The 25,317-nt window shown below is 37.2% G+C and overlaps 1 protein-coding gene across 1 annotated transcript in view; it reads left to right on the top strand.

The window, feature by feature from the left end:
* Positions 1-3,518, top strand: part of LOC145670001 (alpha-N-acetylgalactosaminidase-like) — a 146,944-nt gene extending 143,426 nt beyond the window's left edge. The window contains exon 8 of the mRNA XM_081738341.1: positions 3,444-3,518. Coding sequence (XP_081594467.1) covers positions 3,444-3,496 — 53 coding nt within the window. The 3' untranslated portion in view covers positions 3,497-3,518. The remainder of the gene's footprint in view (positions 1-3,443) is intronic.
* The last annotated feature ends 21,799 nt before the right edge of the window (positions 3,519-25,317 follow it).

Here is a 25,317-nt window from a genome sequence, read left to right as displayed (position 1 = left end):
TATATTTCGGCGTAAATATATGTTCCAATTTACAAGCATACAATTTATTTTATAATGCTTCGTATAAACATAAGGTAACTTCAAGAGAAGGACCTCAAGGAACACTATTAACTCTATCCTTTCGTATCCAGTTCTTTATCACATTAGAATGAACCGAGACACGATCACTTTGACATCGTTCCCAACAGAAGAAACTGTTCAATGAAACACATAAATTTGAAGCTACTCGTAAGCTACGAAGACAGGTGAAATTGTCTAAGGCTAGCCTTTCGTGAAACTTCGATAAACGTAAGTGACATAGAGATGGGCATAATACAGGGTGTACCAGAAATAGTAACTCACCTTTTGAGTGGTCAGTACCTTTTTATTGTAAACAAGATTGGCATGAAACAAAATTGTAGATACAAAGGAATAATGTAAAAACCAAGTGCTTTTCAGTATCTAATCCCTATTCTCCATTTGGAGGTCTACCTCGCTGCCATTAAAATCGATGCCTGCCTGCATCCGGAGACACACATTTCTCCACGCATCTCGGTGCATCTGAATGGGAATGTTAATGAATTCCTCGGCGATTCACGCCACCAATTTCGCAACACTGTTTATGGGTCTTGTATATATCTTGTTTTATTCAAGTGCCCCCATAGTAAGAAATCGGGAGAGATGTGTTTGTTGTCTCGCTAGCGTCCGTCCTCCACTGTCCGCAAGTACCACTCAACAAACTCGATACGGCGATCGGGAACGTCCTCATTGAGTGTGTGCAGCAGGCGAGGATGATAGGGCGCAGTTTCAGATCCTTGAGAACCCTGGCAATCGATGACTTAGGGATAGTCAGGGTGCGGAGCAACTGTCGAATCGATTTCGACTTCTGCGGTGACCTTGCAAGTTCCACCTGTATCCGAATTACATTTGCAGGATTGTTGACGGACCTAGCCCTACCCAGCTTCTTGGCATCAATTACGCTACTAGTAGTATCGCATGCTTCGTTTATCCTCGTTATTACCTTCCGCTCTGGCGCAGGATCAACGTTCAACTCCTTCATTCGTCGGTGGACTTCCGTAACGTTGTGCGTCTCGAAAAATAGGTGAACGCACTGGACACGTTTCTTAAGTATCAAGGGAGCCACCATCTTGTAGTGTTGCCAATTGAAAAAAGGAAAAACACCGTTACACTAAACACAAACAAAACAAGAAACAAACAAACAACAATATTAATCATACATTCTAACCTGCTGCATCTACTTTTGGTAGCAATCTTGATAATCGAGTGATTGCTCATTGTTGTGAAAATAATCGAATGAACTATTCGAGCAATTCATTAGGAATTCTTGCTTATGTGCTAATCACGGAGACAACTCCTGACAGATCCTGAACGGTTTGAATCGAAATAATGAATCACTTTCTCAGCCTGTCTGTGTTATGCGCATGACTTTACTGAAACTTCACGAATTGGCTTTGTCTATGAATGACCATGTTGTCATTGAGTAGGTCCCTCGAAAAAACGTAAGAGAGTTCACTATGATTTTTGATGCAAAATAATTCTGCTTACAGTGTATCCAATATTGTTTAAGATCAGTGGTTCCCAACCTTCTCTACCTTCCACCCTCTTCATAAACCTTGCAAACTTCGTGCCCCTCTCTCGACCTTTTTGCTCGTTGGTCATAAGTAGTTTTTGGCTGACCCCTTTATTCACAAGATAAAAATCTAATGTGACATTTCAGGAAAGAAACTTTATGTCGCTCAGGACAGAATAAATGTCTTAGATATTTTGTGAATAGAAGAATATCGATAGAAGTATGTAAGAGGAGAGAAAGGAACTTAGTGCGACGGAATAATCTCCATAAAAAGTATATATATATATATATTATGAAAAGTGTATTGTAATATCCTACACGTGGTTTGTATTTATAAACATCACCACGTGCTTTATTTTGTAAACACCACGTGCTTTTCTCCCACAAGGTACTACACGAAGCAGATGGGGCCGCGGTGGCTCAGTGGTAGAGCGTTCACCTCTGCTGCATGGGGTCCCTGGTTTAATCAAAGCTCGCGCCAAGTGAACTTTGTGGTGGACAAACACCGTGTGTGTGGGTTTTCTTGAGGTTCTCCCGTTTCCTCCCACTTTCTTCATTCCACCATTTTTCATTCATTTCTCATAATCACCGTCTCCTTTAGCCTATCCGACACAACCGTGGGACGTAAAACTCAAAGCTTTCCTTTTCTACACGAAGCAGACCACATGAATCCTCGTCACCACTTCGTTATGTGATAGAATAGAAACGCCACTCCGACCGCTGCTCAGAAGAGGATATAGAACTCCATGTATCGCCTTAATTGATAGTTTCATTGAACTCCACTCTCTTAGCTTGTGTGGATCTCTGAGATATTCCTAAGAGCAACCACCTAGCTTGCGTGGAGTTCTATGTTTTACCTTTCCACCTAGTTTCCCTGGAGCTTTGCGTCACTCCAACCTGCCTTTGCTTGTGTGGAGCACTGTGATTCCTAACCTATCCCCACTTAGCTTGCCTGGAGCTTTGTAGAATTTCTCTCTTGGCTGCCTGGGGCTTGCGACACCTGTTTACCCTAACTTCTTGGTGGATTTTATAGTCTTAGGACCACACTTATAGTGATTGTGTTATAGGTATATTGTTTTAAATTGGTTGTGGCAGAAAACCGAATCCCGTATGTAATTTGCTTTATCTCCCTTAACAAAGTAATTTTACAATATAAAATTCCAGTTGCTCGTTTAAGTGATTCTTCCTGAATTCTGACAATTGGTGAAACATTCTTTCCCTTAAACTTAGTTGGGAGATTGTTCTAATATTAGTTTTTCGAGAAAGTTTTCTTCTCCTCTTCCAAAAGACTTAATAACTAAATGAACAATTACTCACTTATTTGTTAATTTTAATAGCTTATTTAAACAAGTTTCTTTTATTCGAACAAGTATTCATTTACTAAAAAAAAGTGGTAATTTATTACTAGTTATTTAAACGATTGTACATTTGTTTAAACAATTAATACAGCGCATATCCGTTTCTGTTCAACGTGGTAACGTCTCGTCGGTCCTTGGCACTTTACCTCCTGGAGAGGAACTGGATGAGGTGTTTATACTTTGAGAAGAATTGTTTTATATATAACAGTTTCTGGACAATAATTTTTCTTTTGACGTTATAAGTACATAATTATTTCTGATTTAATATTTCTTGTTTCCGACCATGAATCGACATTAATATGTTCTTTAACTTTCAAATACTATCGTAACAGTGTAATAAATTTATTTGTTTATTTCAACAATTGGTAGTTATTCGAGTAATTTTATTGATTTATTTGTGTAAATTTTTTGTACAACTTTTCGTTAGTTCATTTATTAATATTCGTTGAAAGTAGTGATACTGTTTCAATATTTTAATGCAACTATTATATGTATCTTGACTTGATACATTGCAGGTGTAGTTATGCTCCGTGCAGAAGCAGTTGTACCTGACGAAGAATCAATGTGATAGAGACATAAAGCTAGAAACTATTATTCTTTTGCTTTTTCATACAATATATTTGATGGTATAATAAATATGGCTTTTCTCAATGTGCTCTATTAACAAATAAAACAATCTGTAATTCGGAATGTGAAATAAAATTAAAATTTGTTTGTTAATTATTTTGTTTGAATTGATAGTGTTTATTAATAATCCAAAAATACATTTATCTAAAACAATTTAACAATGGCGTAAAGAGATAATGTACAATAATCTACATATGTTTAAGAAGTAAAAGATGGCTAATGAAATAACAAAAGCAATCATTGATATCACTGACTATCATAATTAACAATTTATAATATTGTTCTTTTCAACTAAAGAATCTCTTTGTAGTTGTGCTGGTGTCAAGACCATATATTCTTTCTGCACATTTGGTAATTTACAAAACCCGTTTCTAACCATTGAGTGCTCAGTTAATCCAGTAGCTGAGCCTTTATACTAGAAGGCATCAGCGTTGCCAGACTCACAGCTCGGAATTATTCCAAAAGCTGATCGAAATTATGCTAGATTCGGTTAAATTATGCTAGATCCTCATAATTACTAATTCAGGAGTTTTGAAAGAAAACAATGAAGCTGAGATACGATAACGTAACTTAAAGGGGCAGTTCGAGTTAAAAACAAGTTTGGTGCAATAGAAAGAGTAACAAAAAATAAGAGACCCGTATTTTCTATATCTTGACAGGCCGTCTCGTTCAGCTTCTACAGGCATTTGTTTTTGAAGAATCGTAAATGCTGACGTCATTGGTGGGATACGCGAGAAACTCAATGTGAGTCAGCAACCACTCCCTTGTACGCAGCTGATAAACCTTTAATAGTGCATTGGATTTAATAGATTGTGTTTTGGATTTGTTAGCAGTTTTGCTCTGTGTTGAATTCTTGAGGGACGTTTTTGTTAGTTGTTTTTCCTACAGCATTAATATAAAAAAGAGTAGAGAGAGAGAGCAGTAATTACGTTTGTTGTGCGAAACAGTGTTTCTTCCAGACATGTTTTTAGGGTGGCACTGTTTCCCGGAGCTCTGAGAGATTCCCCCGGAGGAGACCAAAATAATACGTCTATAATATAAAAAATATAATAGTACTGTGTAAAAATAATGTGCCTCTCCGAATACTAAATGCCCCCCCCCCCGGATTTTTTTCTGAAAGAAACACTAGTGTGAAGTAGAAAACACATGTTAGTACAGCGCGTGCTGTGTCTGTGAAGTGAAGTAGAAATGCCTAACACCTTCTGTGTTTCCGGTTGTAATTCTTGTGCAATTAAAGCTGAGGACGTAAAGTATCGCTCTTTTTTTCTTTTTTTTTTTTACGTTTCCAAGTCGTGAGAAATCACCACATCGATATAAATTATGGCTCAAGAAAATCAATGGGGAAAAATGTACCAAATAAAATCACTCGTGTTCCAAACATCTTGAAGATACTGCCTTCGAGAAGTCAAGTTTACGGAGAGAAAAGTTAACGTCAGTGGAGGATCGAGGCTGGGGCCGGGCTTTTGAATGACAAAATTGATTTAAGCTATTATTTAGATATTTTTGAAAGTTTTTAGTAAACATGATATACCTATCATAGTATGGGTTCTGACTCCCCCCCACCCCGAGTTTTTACCGTCTAGATCCACTTCTGGCTAATGCCCGGAGAATTATTTACACGCAAACTGAGAAAGAATGCTGTTCCAAGTACATTATTGAAAGGTTTAAAATCCGAGCCATTGAACAAGCACCGATTTATGTCCAGTTACCAACGTACAAATATCGTACAAGACGCAATTGACGGTTGTAGTCAAGACGAGGCATTAGATGGTAATAGAGGCGATGTCACTCATGATTCTGAAGATACTGCTTTAGAAATAAGCTATTCAATGTGAATTAGGGAGTGAAATATACCGGCTAGTAGAAGGAATCAGTGACGATGACTGTTCCTCAAGACATTGATTCATCGATTAATTTCTCTGTATCATGTGACAATGATGATGAAACGGGCGATGAGAGTTGTTCCGCGGACAGCTATGCGAATAAAAGAAATTTAACTAGTGAAGTGTTTTTCGTGTTCTGGCAAACCTTACAGATGTTATTTCATTTTTGCCTCATATGTTGCGCTCCTGGACATACCTTGAAGCACAAAATTATAGGGTCAGCGTTAAAAATTGCAACAAAACGTGAAAATGAACATACTTATGTTTGGGAATCGGAAGAATGATTAAAGAAAAGGTACTTAGGTGTTGCAGCAATCTCGTCCGCCATGTATTTACATGATATTGGTTTCGACTTTTTTTCTTTTTTTTTCTTTTTCTTTTTTTCTTTCTTTCTTTCTTTTTCTTTTTTTCTTTTTTTTTTTTTTTGAAACGCTGAACTTACGCTTTATAGGTTACGTTTTATAATATTATAAAAACGTTTGTACAGCCCACCATCAGATATCGTTTTCTACATGCAGATGATATTTGTAATTCTTTGCAATCAGTTCTGGAAAAGGAAACCGCACTTAGAACGTGCCACCGCACCTCTCACAAACGAAATGCTTGACACTATATAGTATGTAAGCCTGCTCTCGCTCCTTGACCACCTATGACGTCATCACAAAATCTTTCTTCCTCTGTAACTCGCTAACGACTGAACGTATCGCGATCAAACAAACACCATTCCTTTTAGAATTTTCAACTCTACAAATGGAAATAAATTGTAAAAAATGCACTTCTAAGTCGAACTGCTCCTTTAAAATACGCAGAGCGCAAGAATGCGTGGATAGAACTCAATACTTCACGCACCAAAGCTTTAACTCAACTAAACTAGTGCAGTCGTTGCCAGACTTAATGTCATATATATCGTATAAATGAATGCAAAGTGTTTGTTTACATATTTTGAAAGAAAATTACCTCGCAGCATAAGTGGAGTTGGGAACTGTCTGCTGGGGGGCAGATTTTTGGTCGGTCTGGGACCTTTCATTTCAGGAATAAAGATGGTCATGAAGTCAGAAATAAAGATGGTGAAGTCGTCAAAAAGTTGGGGGAAGAATGGACTCTATAGCTCCGCCCATGCCTCGCAGTTAGAGCAGAAAACCCTGAGTGGAGCCACACACACACAAAGCCCAAAGCCGTTTCTAACTTACTTCGGAAAATGAGACTGCCTCTATGGTTTACCGACTGTATGAATCAATGGGAGAAGATAAATTTCTGCCGTTCTTTTTCTTCCCACGACCAACTTCTTTCTCATCTCCAGGTTTTGCGGCTTTTTGATAAACTTGCTGAAATTATGCTAGATTTGGGCAGGATGCTAAAAGCAAGATGCTAGATGCTAAAGATATGCAAATTTTGCTAGATCTAGCATCATTATGCTAGACCTGGCAACGCTGGAAGACATACAGTTTTGAAGCAATCTTGAAGAAAGGTACACACGGGCCATTGAAGGATGAAGACAAACTGTCATAGTAATTTTCTAAAGAATACCATTGGCTATAATTTGAGAAAAAAGGCTTCTCAGTCAGTGTACACTGAGAAAAATCCATTATCCGGACAGCGGTATATTGTACAAATACAAGGATTCGTTATGTTTACTAAGGAAATCTGTACGGAGCGTACTTTATCCATATACTACAGAGGTACTGCCTTTTACCCGCTTAGATGTTACATCATGTCGCTGCAGGATGTCTGACATCTAACAATTTTCCGTATTTTACATACGTATACGTATGTTAAATACTTCAGCTATACGTTATATACGTCCATCTGTGTGTTAGATCCAGACCGCCTATAGACACTCTTTCTTTCGCCATGGCTGACGTCATTGAACTACCGTCTTTTGCTTGCGAAACGAGGTTGTTTACAAACGGAACAGAAGAGAGGAAGGAAACAAAAGCCTGGGTAAGTACAATAGTTAACTATTACTTTAGTTAAATATTCCATTAATTATATATTCTTTTAGTGTAACTTGCTTTAATATAGTACTAAGTAAGTAATGTAGTTTATGACTACAATTCTTACTATTGTAACTCGTAAATGATTGAGGAGAATGGAATGGGTGAATCTGAATTTTGAAAAAACTTTGAATATTAATGTTTTGAAACATATTATGTTTCAAGGTAGCAAAATGAATGTTATCTGTTTATTCATTCCATTTTATATGTGACGATTTATTACTTGGTGCAGATTTACTACAGGACTGCTTAACATAATTGCTAATAAACCGTTTTCAGCGCGGAAATTTCCTTGTGTAGTGAAGATTTAGGATTTAGATTTCTGGGCTTTCGGCATCAATGGCCTTGTTACCCCATATGAGGGATGACTTTCCTCGGCAAGTACACTATCCGGGGAAAGGAAGGGAAGAAAGGATTGGGGAAGGAAGAAAACGGCCTGGGACCTATATGTTAGGTACCACTCCGGCATTTGCCTGCTGTGAATGAGGAAAACCCAAGGAAACCTCATTCAGGATGGCTGGACTTAAAATCTTTTGATACTTTTTCGACCGAGTTCTCCCCCGGGATCGAACCCGGAACCGTTCGCACCGAAGGCGAGAGCGCTAGCGACTACCCTACGCGGGGCCACTTGTGTAGTCTAGAAAACTCATTTTTACTAGGATATTTGCAATTTTTTTTTTTTTTTTTTTTTTGCTTTTAGTTTAACGCCCCATGATTGTACATCAATGTAAGAGAGAAGGTGACAATGAGATACATGATAATGGTGGAATCAAGAAAATGTAAGGAAACTGGAAAGTCTTAAGAATAACCACACCTACAGTGTTCACCAAAAGGCTATTTGTCGGGAGCAGGAATCGAACCAGGGACCTAACGCGTCAGAGGTAAGCGCTCTACTACAAAGCTTTCTTTTGTTTAAAGAACTTGTTTACATTGAAATATATATATTTTACGAAGATACTGACATATTTTACAGCCTCACTGAAATTTAAAAAAAAAAGTAGTCAGGGAGAGTTTACTTGTCAGATTTTTATTTTTTAATTTAATTTATTTTTATTTTTATTTATTTTTGCTTTGTTATGTTCCCTAGTTAATTAATGTTTGGGTTACTGAAAATGAAAACCTTTTTAGTATTATTGTTATGTCATCACTTTGGAACCAAAAAAGTTAGATTTTTTTCTTGTGTTTTCATATAGGAAGTTGGTAAGTTTGTGCCTTAGCATTGGTTTGGTTTCTAGAACGTAATTGAAGGTCATGTTGAGTTGAGTCTTGGCGGGTTTAGAGTTCGTGAAGTGTCAGGCACTGCTTGTGCCCCTGTCTTCTGTCTGTGATGTTTCCTGGCTTTGGGCTGTGAGGTATTTATGTTGAGGAGTACCAACGCAGGCCGCGTGATATACAGGTAGCTACAACACAGCTTCAACAGCTACGAGTGCCAGGTGTTTGAATTTCATCTTTCGTTACGGCGTGACTAATGCAGTATAGTACTAGGTTCAAATTCTATGGGTGGTAAAAATGGTCGTGGTGTGGTAAGAAATACAACGTAATTGTTATTAGTTTATTAGTGTTTCTTCATAGTATAGTTTCACTATTTCTAGAAGGAATTAAGTATTAACGAAGTAATAAATAAGCAAAAGCACACTTTGATTGGCGTTAACTATTTCTCATACTCCATTGAGAATGTTTTGATCCTCAGTTGCGCAAACATCCAGTGTGCGTTTTTTTGTTTGCTTACACTGCCTTATAGATGAGCTCCCTCGTGGCTAAGTGGTTAGTGAACACGCCTTTGGCGTGGGACACCCGGGTTCGATTCCCGGCCGGGGGCCGCGGTGGCTCAGTGGTAGAAGGTTCACCTCTGGTGCTTGGGGTCCCGGGTTCGATCCCAGCCCCGCCAAGTGAACCTTGTGGTGGACAAACACCGTGTGCGTGGGTTTTCTCGGGGTTCTCCCGTTTCCTCCCACTTTCTTCATTCCACTATTTAATTCATTACTCATCACCGTCTCCATTAGCCTAACCGGCATAACCGTAGGACATAAAACTCAAAGATTTCATTTCATTTTTTCGATTCCCGGCCGGAGCTTATGAGGTTCGGATTCCACGTTAATCTGTAGGTCCACGTCTCATACAGCCTTGCTGCTGAAAGGAACGTTAAAATCAAATCAGCACTGTTTTACAGATGCAATTGTTCGATTCCGAGTTCGAATGAAGCTTTTTACGGGCAGGGGGCGACTTTTATATATACAATCCAAGGATTTTAGTTATTAGTCAGTGATGCAATATATAGACCTATATATATTACAAAATTGGGTTATAGTTAAGGAGCCGTACTTCCCATTTAGGGAAGGACGAGAAACGCCATACTTTCAGGAATTATTCAATGACTATCTAGGATGTTAAAAAGTAGGTAATAGATTGAGTTCTTGCCCTTGTACTTAGGGTGTTTAGGTAGTGCAACAGTAAGATGTATCCTCGTGCACGGGAGATGAGAAGTAGCTGTTCTTAACTATTACCCAAAATTGAAAGTGACTATGTTTGTGACTCTTAATCTCTTAAGAGCTGCGGTGGCTCAGTGGTAGAGCGTTCACCTCCGGTACTTGGGGTCCCGGGTTCGATCCCAGCCCCCGTCAAATGAACTTTGTGATGGACAAACACCTTGTGCGTGGGTTTCCTCGGGGTTCTCCCGTTTCCTTCCAGTTTCTTCATTCCACCATTTCATTCATTGCTTATCATCAGCGTCTCCTTTAGCCTAACCGGCATAACTGTGGGACGTAAAACTCAAAGGTTTCATTTCATTTTTTCTTAATCTCTTTGGAATCTTGTACTTAGGTTCACAGCGGAAGCGACGAAATAACTCGACTCATCCATTGTAGCTATCTTCGCAACCAGTTTCCAAAATGATGGTAATAAGTTTGCGAAACGGGATATGACGACTCCAATTTTGGGTGAAAAGTCGCTATAAAAAATAATAGAGAAATTCATTGTCTATAAGCATTGTTTAAAGTTGTAGATGTAAACTAAACAATATGTTCTACTCACTGGCGCAAATCCGTGGGGGGGGGGATGACGGATACATGTCCCCTCCAATCTTGGAACTGAGGGGGACTTCTCCCCAATAATCCGATTTGAAATGTGTTTTTTGGGAGAAATTTGATTATTTTTATCCGATTGCTACAAAGGAACGTGAGATAAAATAGATGTCCCCCAGAATAAGCCTCAAATCTGCAGCCTCCCAACGCTGAAGACAACTCTGATCCTCCACAACATTGTTTTTCAACTTCATAAGTATTTTGGACATCGCCAAAAAAAGTATGGTAACGGTCTTACCCCCCCCCCCCAATGTTGAAGACAGATTTGCGCCGCTGGTTCTACTCACATCTTTGTAAATAGGGTGCAACCAATCCTTAATTCAGGGATCATTTCAGGTTGTTTCGGGTACTTTTGTTCATATTGTGGTCAAAATAGTTCCGAAATAATTGTAAAAGAAAAAGTGCAGAATAATTAAAAAACCCCAAAGGACAAATATAACAAACATCTTCTTCGCCTTTATTCACGCAATCTATAGCTAATCTTGTTGCTATCGGTAATGATGTATTACGTGTGTTTCTCAACGGAAACTCTGCGAACTAAAGGACATCAAGTTTGTAGTTGTTCTTCGTTAGAGGGCAAGGGTAACATAACAATGCAGGATTGTGGGGCAGTGAGTATGCTGTATTTCCAAACTCTTCATCAGTTGCGCTGATTAAAACAAACAAACAGAAAAAAAGAACGTAAAAACTGTTTTCAACTAATAATGCTTCTCTACAGATGAACATTTTGTTTGGAGCAAAAAGTCGCTAAATGTGTAAGTAGGTAAATCGTCATTTAAAAATCACCCAAAAAAGTCTCCAATCGGAAAAAAAATATTTTTTGTCGCTATCGTAGGGCGACCATACGTCCCGTTTTGACCGGGACAGTCCCGTTTTAGTGGCGTGTCCCGGCCGTCCCGTCAGTAGATGGAAAAAGTAGTATTCGTCCCGTTCTATGTAAATGAAAGAAGTAAATAACAAACCCAGTATCTTTACTCCTTTTAAAAGTATTAATAATTAATAATAACAAAGAGGCAAAAATTGAACTGAAATTCCCTATATTAAACATACTCTATAGTTCGCAGTACTGCTCGAAAGGCAGCAGAGGTTTTAGCAGTTGGTTGTGTGTTGAACAAATTTCAACGTGTCTTTCCTTTTTCATAAGTACCCGCTCTGTAACAAAGAGAGAGAGGAGGAAATCTGATATCAAGGCACTGATAAGAACAAAGGTAGATCTAAAAGTCTAGGGTTGCAAGAACCTGTCCCGTTTTTAACTGAAAATTTTATGGTCAACCTACGCTATCGTTGAGGTCGAATTCCCCTTATTTAGCGACTTTACCCAAAATTGGCAACATTGACCCCCACCGAACAACACCCCGTTATCTTTAGCCTAGCCAGCATAATAGTGGGACGTAAAACTTAAAGATTTCATTTCGAATAACACTCCCAGAAACCTATTGTTATACCATTCCCAAAACACCCTTTTGTACAGTTCTCCCTATTCGAAAAAAAAATTGTAAATAGCAGTGTTCATACATAAATATGGAACTCAATTTCCCTGAATTTTCCAGGTTTTCCAGGTATTAATTTTTCAATTTCCAGGTCTAGTGGAAGAAACTAATAGTACGAGAACACATAAATTTTAAGAATACTATATTTATATATTTGAGAATGGCCACCCTTCTCCCCAATGAACGATTGCAATTAAATATTGAGTCACAAGAAAATAAATAATTAAAATAAATAAAATTTAAGTTGAAAAATATGAAGTTGAGAAACCTACTAAGGGAATTATATAATACTTTTGTTCCATACTTGAATACATTCAAAATATACAAAAATATTGGCTTGGAGAAGAAAAAAGGGCCCGCGAGATTTTAACTGATTCTTATAGTACTCGACAACAGAAATAAATTACTGAAAGAATTTTCAAAATCGGCGCAGGTAAACATGCAGAAAATCACATTTTCATGTACCGGTTCAAAATGGGGAAGAAAAGACGACCGCGAGATTTTAATTGATTCTTGTACACGACGAGAGAAATCGATTAGTGAAGGAATTTTCAAAATCGGCGCAGGCAAACATGGAGAAAATGGCATTTTCATGTACCGGTTCAAAATGGGGAAGGAAAAAGGTTCCGCGAGATTTTAACTGATTCTTGTAGTACTCGTCGAGAGAAATCGATTAGTGAAGGAATTTTCAAAATCGGCGCAGGCAAGCATAGAGAAAATCTCATTTTCATGTTCCGGTTCAAAGTGGGGAAGAAAAAAGGGCCGCAAGATTTTAACTGATTCTTGTAATACTCGACGAGAGAAATCGACTAGTGAAGGAATTGTCAAAATCGGCGCAGGCAAGCATGAAGAAAATCGCATTTTCATGTACCAGTTCAAAATGGGGAAGAAAAAAGGGCCCGCGAGATTTTAACTGTTTCTTGTAGTACTCGACGAGAGAAATCGATTAGTGAAGGAATTTTCAAAATCGGCGCAGGCAAACATGGAGAAAATGGCATTTTCATATACCGGTTCAAAATGGAGAAGGAAAAAGGTTCCGCGAGATTTTAACTGATTCTTGTAGTACTCGTCGAGAGAAATCGATTAGTGAAGGAATTTTCAAAATCGGCGCAGGCAAACATAGAGAAAATCTCGTTTTTATGTTCCGGTTCAAAATGGGGAATGAAAAAGAACCGCGAGATTTTAACTGATTCTTGTAGTACTCGACGAGAGAAATTGACTAATGAAGAATTGTCAAAATCGGCGCAGGCAAGCATGAAGAAAATCGCATTTTCATGTATCAGTTCAAAATGGGGAAGAAAAAAGGGCCCGCGAGATTTTAACTGTTTCTTGTAGTACTCGACGAGAGAAATCGATTAGTGAAGAAATTTTCAAAATCGGCGCAGGCAAACATGGAGAAAATGGCATTTTCATGTACCGGTTCAAAATGGGGAAGGAAAAAGGTTCCGCGAGTTTGAACCGCTACGATGTATGTTCACGAATGTCCCCGTCTTCTCAAATTTAGTTAATTACTGTGACACTGAAACATGTGACACAGAGTCACATTGTGGATGACTGCAATCGGCAACCACTGCACATATACTCCTCCCGCCCCACAGTTTGATTATTTCGATCCATTCCTCACGTGCTAACGGCATGGTTCAACATCTGCAAGAAAGAGGTAAATGTAACGTTCAATTGGCAATAGCTTTTCACCAAATTAAGCTGCATGAAATCTGATTGCATATTTGACATACTGAGAAAATTCTAGTCCGTGGCCATATGTATCACATATCCCATCAATTCATAAAAATTTTGAACACAAAATTACGGTCGTCCGTGTGACGTACTCCCAAAAGGCCTAATGTGTATCACCCACCTCACATTCAATGAAACCACATCCGTGTAGAGTTTAGAAAGGAACTTCTTATGATGTATACAGGATGTCTCAAACGTTCCCTGACATAGGATAACTCTGTTATTATCAGAGTTACAACAAAATGTAAGAGGAAAAACATCTCGAAATATGACGTTTTCAATCTAAAGTGAACACTTTTTAAAAAAAAATCGGACGAGATGTTTGTGCTGTATACTCTTTATGCACCCAATTTTAAACGAAAATGCAACGTTGTCATTTACCTGGACCCACAACATAAGTGAATGAAGTTACTGTTTGAAACGGGGGCTGGCCATCGACATGTTAGCGTAAAAGACAGTAACTTCACTCACTTACGTTGTGGGTCCAGGTAAATGGCAATGTTGCATTTTCATTTCACATTGGACGCATAGCGAGTGTACAGCGCAAACGGGTCATCCGATTTTAAAAATTCCTTCACTTTAGAATGAAAACATTATATTTGGAGACGCTTTCCAAAGTAGTATAATTTAGTTTGTTTAAATTTACAATTTAATACAAGTAGATTCGGATTTATATGCCTAGGATTTTGTATGCATCTAACTAATGAATTCTTTATTTTCATGCTTAACTTAGTGACTTGGCTTTGGACTGCAACTGATTATTGTAACCCATTATTGCTTGAGAAGAAACAAGATATCCGAATCTTCATTTGGAGAAATCAAACGTCTATTGGAAAGCTGGGGATTACAATCATTAATTTCTACATTTCAAGGTGCGTAAATTATATATTCTGTGTTTGTTGTTAAATTACTATTACTATTATTGGGTTTAGAATCAATCAAGCACTTCATGATATTTTATGGGGATCAAGATGGGTGCCGGATAGATAAGTATTTGAGCGTCAGGCTCTTATTTCTTTTCAATTTAATATTTAATCAATGATTATTTTTCTCCCTCATTATTCCACCAAATCGTATTCCAAGATCATATATCCATTTTTGATCGATATATCCATATTTTTGATCTCTTTCATATTTCTATATTTTCGATTTTTGATATTGTTTATATTTCGATATTGCTGTATTTTTCGATATTTCGAACAAGTTTCGATAGTTTGTCAATATCGATTATCTATATCTAAATTCGGATATCCCAAAGCCCTATCGAACCCCATCCGAAATGAAGTTTTTGGCTATGGACCTGATTAGGGATGCGCACGAGACAAGACGAGACAGAATTTTTGTTACGAAATTCGAGACGAGATAGAGCTCTTCCAATAGAAACGGATCCAGTTTTCGAGACGAGACATAACTTTCGCGGCACCTTTTCGAGAGGAGACAATCTCAAATCTTTTCTCTTGCGCATCCCTACACTTGATCATGAGGTATCAAAAAAAAAAGTTAATGAGAAATACCGGTAACATGTAAATACAATATAGGTAGCTAAAACATTTTTGTTTTCATTCTTCAGTAATGCATTATTATTAATCTCAGGGGGGCGCGGTGGCTCAGTGGTAGAGTGTTAACCTCCGGTGTTTGGGGTCCCTGGTTCGATCCCAACTCGCGCCGTGTGGACTTTGTAGTGGACAAACACCGTGCTCGTGGGTTTTCTCGGGGTTCTCCCGTTTCCTCCCACTTTCTTCATTCCACCATTTCACTCATTTCTCATTATCTCCGTCTCCTGTAGCCTAACCGGCATAATCGTGGGACGTTAAACTTAAAGATTTCATTTTTTATTAATCTCTGTATTTTATAGTGTATTCTCAAGCTTAAGGTGATGTATAATTAAATTTTGAATTAAGTTAACTTATTTTGTTTCTCAGATTGTTTTTAAAATGTATGTACAAACGTTTATTTTCATTCTTGAGAGTTTAAAGTGACGTATAGTTATTAAACATAGTATTTATTATTGTACTCTTAACGTGGAAGTGATATACAGTTAACTTTTGAATTCAGTTAACATTTTTCTCTCTGAAATTGCTTTAAAAAGTATGTAAACACGTTTTTATTTTATTTCTTGAGTGCTAAAAGTGATGCAAAGTTATTAAGCTTACTACTTTATATTGTACTCTTAACCCTAAACTGATACACAGTGCGTTTTTGAATAAATTATGTCAAGTTATTTGAGTGACGAACACTGGTAGAAAATCCTGACTACTACTGGAACATTTTGATTTTAAGGTGACGACTACAGGTGCAAGGATTTTAAAATATTGTTTTTCCTCCAACGGCTACTCCTTTTTTAATTCTAACTACATGGTCATTATAGGAAGGATCAGTGAGTCTTTCCAACTATGGTACAGCTCCGACAGATTCACGATGCTCAGAGAAGAGACAAAATAGTATGTTTTCAACCTTAAAGTGAGAACCACTGGCGTTTTTACCCTGCTATGCAAAAGTAAGTGAGTACTCCAATGGAGTTCCAATGCGGTACTTAATTTCTGCGTTTTAGATATATGGAAATACATGTCTCTAAAATGTAAAGAACTGATTTTTTTTTACTGAAAACTGCAACTCGGTAAGCCTTATGGATACCGAGGTATGGGAAAATAAACTATAGGTATGTGGGGCTTGCATACTTGACGCTACAATTCGGAAATTGAATTAAAATATGACTAACGGCTATCAAGATGTTGTCAAATAAAGGGAGGACCAACACAGTTAAGGGGTTTTCGTGTTAGATGCTAAAATTTCCGAAATCGGTCATGGAAAGTTAATAAACACCAGTAGCAATTTCATCTTAAAGTAATTAGATATCTTCATGGAGTGTTAGAACATCATGGAGTCTACCAAAATTAAATTTTAAAAGCTTTTGAAAATATAATCTGACATTTGTAAACAGTATTTGAAATATGTGTTTACCCAAAACTTCCAGCTAGTACATCTAACATCTGGAGAAACACTGTGAAATAAAAGCGTACGAGATCTTGAAATTTCGGAAACAATTATTGGTGGCAACAAAATTAAATAAGATGGTACTTCTATGGGTTAAATGAGTACCTCAGTACAATTTCGATCGAAAGATTAGTTCAGTCCTAGGTTTTCTTCAGGCAATTCCAAGGGTTCATCGAGCTGTGCAAAAGAATGAAAATTCGCTGTCAATATCTAAGATAGTAACCAAGATATAAGGAATTATATATTTTATGACGTAAAAATAGAGATCTTTACGGATTTGTACTTTTGGCTCTTTCCTATAAGAAAAAAAATTCAGAAAACTACTGTATATACCTTAATAGACAATTCAGTGGGCGGGGACACAGTAGCTTAGTGGTAGGGTATTTAACTAATCTTTTTTTGCAGAAACTATTGGAGTATTCACTTAACCTGTAGAGATACGATCATACTTAACTCCCTATTTAATTTTAAAATTAAATAAAAGGAAATATTTCAGTGTAGCGACCCACGATTATGCATTTTAGTCTCAGGGAGATTATGATTAAAGCAAGTGAATGTTGTTGACAGAATTGATGGAATGCAAAGGTGGGAGGAAAGAGAGTACCCCGAGAAAACCCACGAATACGATGTGCACTACAAACTGACTTGACCGTGGATCGAACCAAGAACCCAATACACTAGAGGTAAGCACTCTACCCCTAAGCCATCGTGCCCTCGCTCATTTAATTGTCTATTAAGGTATATACGGTTGTTTTCTGAAATTTCTTCTTCTTACAGCAAATACTCAAAAGTACAAATCCATGTGGGTCTCTATTTTTACGACGTCATAAAATGCATAATTCCTTATATCTCGCTTGCTATATTAGATATTGACAAAAAATGTTCACTTTATTTCAGAGCCCGATGAACGCTTGGAATTGTCCAAAGAAAATTTAGAGCTGAATTAATCTTTCGATCGAAATTGTACTGACGAGTCTGAGGTACTCACTTAACCCATAAAAGTACCATCTTATTTAACTTTTGTTAGGATCAATAATTGTTTTCTGAAATTTCAAGATCTAATACGCTTTTATTGTATGGTGTCTCTCTAGCTGCTAGATGTACTAGCTGGAACTTTTAGGTAAATACATATTTCTAATACTCTTTACAAATGTCAAAATATGTTTTACAAAACTTTTAAAATTTAATCTTGGTAGACCCCATGATGTTCTTAAACTCCATGGAAATACCTAATTATTTTAAGATGAAATTGCTACTGATGCTTATTAACTTTACATGACCGGTTTCGGAAATTTTACCACCTAACACGAAAACCCCATAACTATATGGATCCTCCCTTTATTTGACAATATCTTGATAGTCATATTTTAATTAATTTTCTAAATTGTACTGTCTAATATGCAAGCTCCACGTACCTATGGTGTCGCTTTTTATTTCACCATATTTCGGTAACTGTTAGGCGTACCGACTTGCGGTTTCGGTAAACACACACCTCTAACGTTCTTTAAAACGTTATTAAGACATATTTTAGAATATTTAGAAATGAGAGTTCTGGGAATATCATGGTACCCGAAAACCCCCATCAGGGCGTGTGTGTAGTGTATTTAATTGAAACTACTTTTGAGGTTGTTGTAAGCCCTCGTAATTATGTTTCCGAAACTGCACCATCTAGTACGCAAACTCCACAGTTCTGTAGTGTCGCTCTTTATTTTCCCATATCTCGATATCCATAAGGCTTACCGAGTTGAGGTTTTCGGTAAACAGATGTCAGTTCCTTACATTTTAGAGACATATATTTTCATATATCTAAAAAAATACAGACATTAGGTACCCCATGGTAGCCCGAACACCATTGAGGTACCCACTTACTTTTGAATGGTAATACATTTTGAGTTGTTGTTCAGCATCAATAAACACTTCATAGTTTTTCTACGTGCAACCCAAAAGTCCATACCTGACGGAACAGATTTTGTCCATTTAATCTCAAAAATGTTAAGATACTTTGTATTGTTAAGTACAACCAAATTAAGCACACTGAATATAACATTTTAAATATTTTCTGATTTTTGTTGCAGGTATTTCGTGCATCAAACCAGGATTCCGCTTGAAAGACAGTCAAAAGAAGCAGTGTAGGTTGTGGCTAAAAGTACGCCCTTTCTGAAGACAGACTCAGTTGTACTTACATTATTTTGTACGAATATATAACCCTAATAAAGATACTGTACTACAAATTATTTCTTTCTTCCATAAATTATAATAAAATATTATCTCTGTTTAAAGAAAATGATTGTTAATGTTAAGTCATTTTAATTCTTTTTCTCTGTAATAAGAACATTATCCCTCGCAATATTTTTTATCTTTGTGCTATTGCGATTGGATGAAGTAAAATTCTATACGAAGCACTATTATTTCATACATGCATTAATAACTAATGTATTGTTCTGTATGTAAGACAATGTGTATACTGAACATGTCTAGCGAAGGTGGTGTTTTAATACAGAATCTATAACTCAGCTTTTCAGTAGTCAACTTTATTGGGAATCCGAAGAAAGAAGTAAAAAAAAAAAAAAAATGTTGGACTTACCAGCGCGTGTGTGTTCGAATTCTGGACTAATCCAAATTATCCAGAGAAATCATTATATATTTCTTTGTTGCTATTTCAGATGTATCCTTTATCCAAGTCGTGTGAAACGGAGACTTCATACATCGCTATACTTTGTATGAACTATGTTCCGTATTTACTTAATCACTTTGTAACTTTCTCTAGTGTTGACAAGGCCGCAGGTGTCAATCGAATAGTTTAGTGTTTCACTCATGTCACCTTGTGACTAAGGTACGTCCTGTCGGTATATATATATGGTACTGGGTTCAATTAGCGATAAAATACATTTTTAGCGTTAAACAAATGCAAAAATCTACACGAAATGAGATACCGTGATCTCTGACTTACGGATAACACCAAACAACTAATGGTACTGAGTGTGATTGAGTTTACTAATTACTATTTGGCTAAAATCAGTGTTCCTTTATCTATAGTTCTTTTCGTGCTTTGAATTGCAAAGTTTGAAATAACCGTTTTAAATTATTGTGTATATATATCTTCCGAGTAATTCTGAGAATCATTGCTCTTTCTTTAAGCAATGTATGAGACTGTTAAATTGCTCTTTCCTTAAAATGTTGCACTAAGAAGGATGCATCCAGGAAAGTCCAAATTTGCAGAATGTCTATAGCAGGGAAGAATAAATATGTTTAGTCGATGGCTGCACAACGCCTCCGCTGTCACACAGCGAATACAGCGGACGTTTAAGAGTATTCTGCACTTACTATTAGGTATCGGCCTGGGAACTTTGGCGCATCTACCCAGTCTCCTTCTTGGTGTTGCATTTTTAATGGCGAGTACTGAGTAGGAATAATATTGTAAGCGAATACGTTTCCGGCTGACACCACACTTTTAATTATTGCGACATTAAAAAAAAAAAAAAAGACATACCTGTTAATTAAAATGTACAGAGAAGTTATTTCTGGAAAATTCTATTCAGGCCTCTTGTGGTAACAACTGCACTTTAGTAGAAGATACTATTAAGGAAAAGAATGAGGTAAAATAATCTTTATATCGTACAAGCAATGGATGATAACAGCTTAATAAATGATTGTACGTAAATCTTGTTTGAGTTTGAATATAGGATTGTATAAGGCTGTGCATTTTGCATTATTATTGAAGTGCTGCAACTAACTAACTGCAAACCATATGATAAATTCTTACAGTAATATATCACATATTGATTTACTCTGTATGGAAACGAAAATAGTTTAATATATGGTTAACCTCCTTTGTGCCAGGGGCGGATCCAGAGGGGGGCGATCGGGGCGATCGCCCCCCCCCACAAGAGGAAACTTTCTTATTTTATATATAAATAAACCCATCCATAACAAGTTTGGAGCTCTTAAAAGTAGCAGTATTACCGCCGACCGCCCCCCCCCCAGAAGTCCGTCCTGGATCCGCCCCTGCTTTGTGCCCATAATTTTAAAATTAACGCTTGTGTCACTTTTCAACACTTGATTTTGCAGTAGCTTTCCAACGAATTAGCAGGAAGCCCAAACTTATAGGACACCCTGCAGGTAAATACATTTCTTTGGACAGTTTCACTGCTCCAAACTAAGATTTGAAAAGTGTAGTATTGTTAATTTTATTATTATTGGCACAAAGGAGATCAACCATATTTTAAGCTATTTTTGTTTTCATACAGAGTAAAACAATATTTGGCAACATTACAGTAAGAATGTATCATGCACTTTGCAGTATGTTGCAGCACTTTAATAATGGTGCACTATACGTACACTCTAGATCCTGCATATGTCCGATCCATACATTACAAGAAGGCAATACGTATTCGATACAGGTAAAATCTGTATATTTCATATGGACAACCTATTAGCTATATACATCCAATCTATACATTACATATGGCCAACCTGTACACGACATACGTATAATCTATATGCTGCATGCAGACAGTCTGTAAGTTACATATATGCACTCTGTATGGTGCATACGGATATTCTGTATGCTGTATCTGGACAAGCTGTGTGCGACATAAGGAAAATCTGTATAATACATACGTACAATACGTATACTGTATCTAGTCGTACGTATGGGGCACAAGTACAATATAGATGCTGTCTCGGGGTTGAACGCAAGAAACATACGTACAGAACGTATATTGCATACTTCTTGAAATCATGCTCCGTCCTGATAGTCAGTGTATGTCGTCATTATTAACCCACATGCTACATACGACCCTGACGTCACAAAGCTAGATATTACCTCCGTATATACTTGTTACTGCAGATAACGTCACACGAATGACGTCATTGCACTTGTGCAGACAGTACGTATAATACATACTTTTTCAGCTATACGTTTGCTGCAGGATGTTATATACGGTTGTACGTTAAGTCCAGAAACTACAGGAATTACGAATGTAACCTACGTTTTTAAGTATGCCACCTACATTTTTTTTTCTCAGTGTAGATTGTTCTTTGAAAAATCTGTATTGATAAAGGAACATTATAGATAGATAGATAGATAGATAGATAGATAGATAGATAGATAGATAGATAGATAGATAGATAGATAGATAGATAGATAGATAGATAGATAGATAGATAGATATGAATGTATGTATAAGGTGTTTCATAATTCCTATTACAGGGCTTGGGGGTTGAAAGTAGAGACGAAAACAAGTTTAAAAAAAGTTTGCTACAACGAAATCGAAGGCGGCTTCCTTTTCGAGTTATGAGCGCGAGAAAGTGCAGAAAATTGAACTTTGAGCATAAGTAGCACGAAGATTAATTGTGTTAGAAGTGATAGGGTGAACTTAAGAGGAAACCATACTTGTTTTTGAAAAATGCTACATTGTTTTAGAAAGCTAAGATAACACAATGTTCATGTTCAGAATTTATTATTATTATTATTATTATTATTATTATTATTATTATTATTATTATTATTATTATTATTATTATTATTATTATTATTATTATTATTATATACGCTGTGCGGGATGTTGGCGTTTTTGTTACTAATCAGTAGGGTAACTACATTTATGCTTTATTCTGCTGTAAATTACGCTTCAATACGTTTTTTTTTTTTAATTATTTATTTAAGTTCTAAGAAGTTATTCAAGTTTCCTTCTTCAAAGTGTTCAATGTCAGCCCACACTACGGTACTCTTAAAAATATCAAACTTGCATACACATGAATAACTGTCCAGAGATCAGAGATAAGGTACCAACCATGAGTGAAATATTGTCTGTGAAATGTGTCTGTCAACTACAATATAAATATATAATAATTACTATACAAGAAGAAAGCATAGGGGAATACAGTATTATTATTTTAGGGGACTTGATACCCCCCCCCCCGAAATTTTATGTTTATTCAAATAAAATATTGTAAAATGAATGAAATATCTTGTAGAATGTTCACATTTCCAAGAATGAAGAACTGAAATTGTTTGAAGTCCATAAAGTTTAAAAGTTATGCCTTCTAGGCTAATGAAGACAGAGAGATCACTCATGGCTATGTGGTAGCGTGTGCGACTTTCGCATAAGAGACACAGCTCCGATTAGTGGCGGGAGCACAAGGAGTTCGGATCTCACGTTAACCCGTAGCTCCATATCTCATGTAATTTTGCTACCGAAGGGATGCTAAACTGAAATCCGATCCAATAATAGAGAGAGATAATAGATGGAAGCTATTTTTTGGGGAAATAATTCGTGAAAGGAGAATGTAGGGAAAAAATATAATCCCGAAAAATCTCACGGGTACGATGATATCCACTACAAATTTTATAGTCTGGGATCGAACGAGGTCCATCCCGCACCAGAAGTAAGCGCTCTATCACTAAGTCACCCTGTCCCTACTTTGGAGGAAACACTATGATTCTGACAGATGTATCGATATACTAAATATTGTGTGTGATAAACCAACATACAAGAAGTACAAACGGTCAGAATGTGGGATTCGTGGAGTTTCCTTCGTACGAAAATGGTAAGTACCGTTTTCTATGTCAGTTATTCTTAACTGAATGTCCGCGTCTCTTAGGGATTGGGGGAGGACACGGTGACTCAGTGGTAAACAGCTTGCCTCTGGTACGAGGGGCCTCTGGTTCGATCCTCAGCCAAGAAACTTTGTGGTGGACACCATCGTATCATATGTGGGTTTTCTCGGGATACTCCAATTTCCTTCCACATTCTCATTCCATCATATCTTCCATCAACATTCACTTGCCTTAATTATTGTCTCGCTTAGCCTAAAGCCTATAATTGTGGCTCGTTAAAATGAAATACTTCATTTCATTTTACAGGGGTTGCTTACAGTTTGTCGGTGGGTTACCGTTAAGAGAGTTTTTAATAGATAGTATTATTGATACTATTATTTGTATGGTAGATGGAGTCTATGGGGCTCATCATTTTCGAAAGGTTAAGAACTACAATTGTACGTTGATTGTAAGAAATGATAAAGGTACGAACTAAATTCGATCTGTGAGTCTTTTAGCATTATTAGTCGTATTATGGACAAGAAATAGCTCACATATCTACAAACAAAGAAAACTACAAAGGGTGTTCAAAAACGTTTTGCACAGTGGTCTGTATTTCTTTTATTTGTTGCGGGAGAAGAACGAAATTTTTTGTGATCATACTTGGAACATTTAGCTATGCATTGAGCCTACTCAATGTAGCCTCTATCAACTGTGACCAGAGATGGAGTGGGTCAGTGGGTCGGTGGGTCAGTGGGTCAAGTGGGTCAAGTTTTCTGAGTGGGTCAGTGGGTCGTGGGTCAACGGCATGTGACCCATTGTGACCCACCACCCACCGTGACCCACCGCGACCCACCACCCACCATGACCCACTGTGACCCACCACCCACCATGACCCACTGTGACCCACCACCCACCGTGACCCACTGAGACCCACCACCCACCATGACCCACTGTGACCCACCACCCACCATGACCCACTGCGACCCACCGACTCAGTATGATCTACCGTCCCTCTCTGCTCACTCCATTGTAGACAGTATCTTCTGAAGACTGGTAAATTTGTCTTCGTTTTACTTCCAAGATCTTCATTTTCCTTACTTTTCCACTTGTTTCTGTCTACTTAACTGAGGTGAGTATATCTTACCAAGTGATAAAAGAACTTCAGGCGCTTTTGGATATTGATATTTTTAATTGTGATAATAACAATAAGACTTATACTACTACTTGGCTTTCGAGATCTGTGAGTTTTTAGGGGAGCTAACTACTAGAAAAAATACATTTTTGAATCACTGTAATATACAAATTATTATATAAAAAATTGAATGTGTGCCTGATCATCACGGCCGAATTGCAGAGTCAAATGAAATTACTTTTGGTATGTAGTTAGGCCTTAATCCAAATTGGGATACTGTATTGCTTTCATTATAATAACTACATATCCTAAGGAGAGTGAGGATCCGAATTTTTGCGGGGAAAAAAATAGTATCTCGCAAGCCGTTATGCTTACTGAGCTGAAATTCAGTGTATTAACTCTTTATTGAAAATAAACAGAAACCGCCTTATTCAGAGTCGTTTTGACAAATGATTAGCGTCATGCTAAACGCCCGACTTCTGCAGGAAGCATATGTAAGTCGAACGCTTTAGTATGGCACTAATCACATGTCAGAAGAACTCTGCATCTGGCCCAACGTGTCCTAGCATATTTTTAAATTCTCCTTTATGGAGGGTTGCATTTTCTATATATGGAAAATTGGTAGTGTATTGATTTGTAAAAATGAACCGAAAAGGATCGATGTTATTTAAGAAAAAAAAAAAACAGAAACAAAATATTACAGTGCTTGGCTTCATATATCCATTGCTTTCAACTATAATAATTGCTGAAGCTTATGTTTATTATATGGAGCGCTTACAGCACAGGGCAATCAACCAGTGGCGGCTCGTACTGTCATTAACAAAGCGTGCTACAATATATATATATATATATATATACGTGTATTTACCCACTGAAGGCGGAATTTGATATTCGTCCTTCGGTTCTTC

The sequence above is a fragment of the Thermobia domestica genome, chromosome 14 (assembly GCF_964235325.1).
Source record: "Thermobia domestica chromosome 14, izTheDome1.hap1.1, whole genome shotgun sequence".
Classification (NCBI taxonomy): domain Eukaryota; kingdom Metazoa; phylum Arthropoda; class Insecta; order Zygentoma; family Lepismatidae; genus Thermobia; species Thermobia domestica.
Note: the sequence above shows the minus strand (reverse complement) of the source record. Positions and strands in the feature narration are given on the sequence as shown.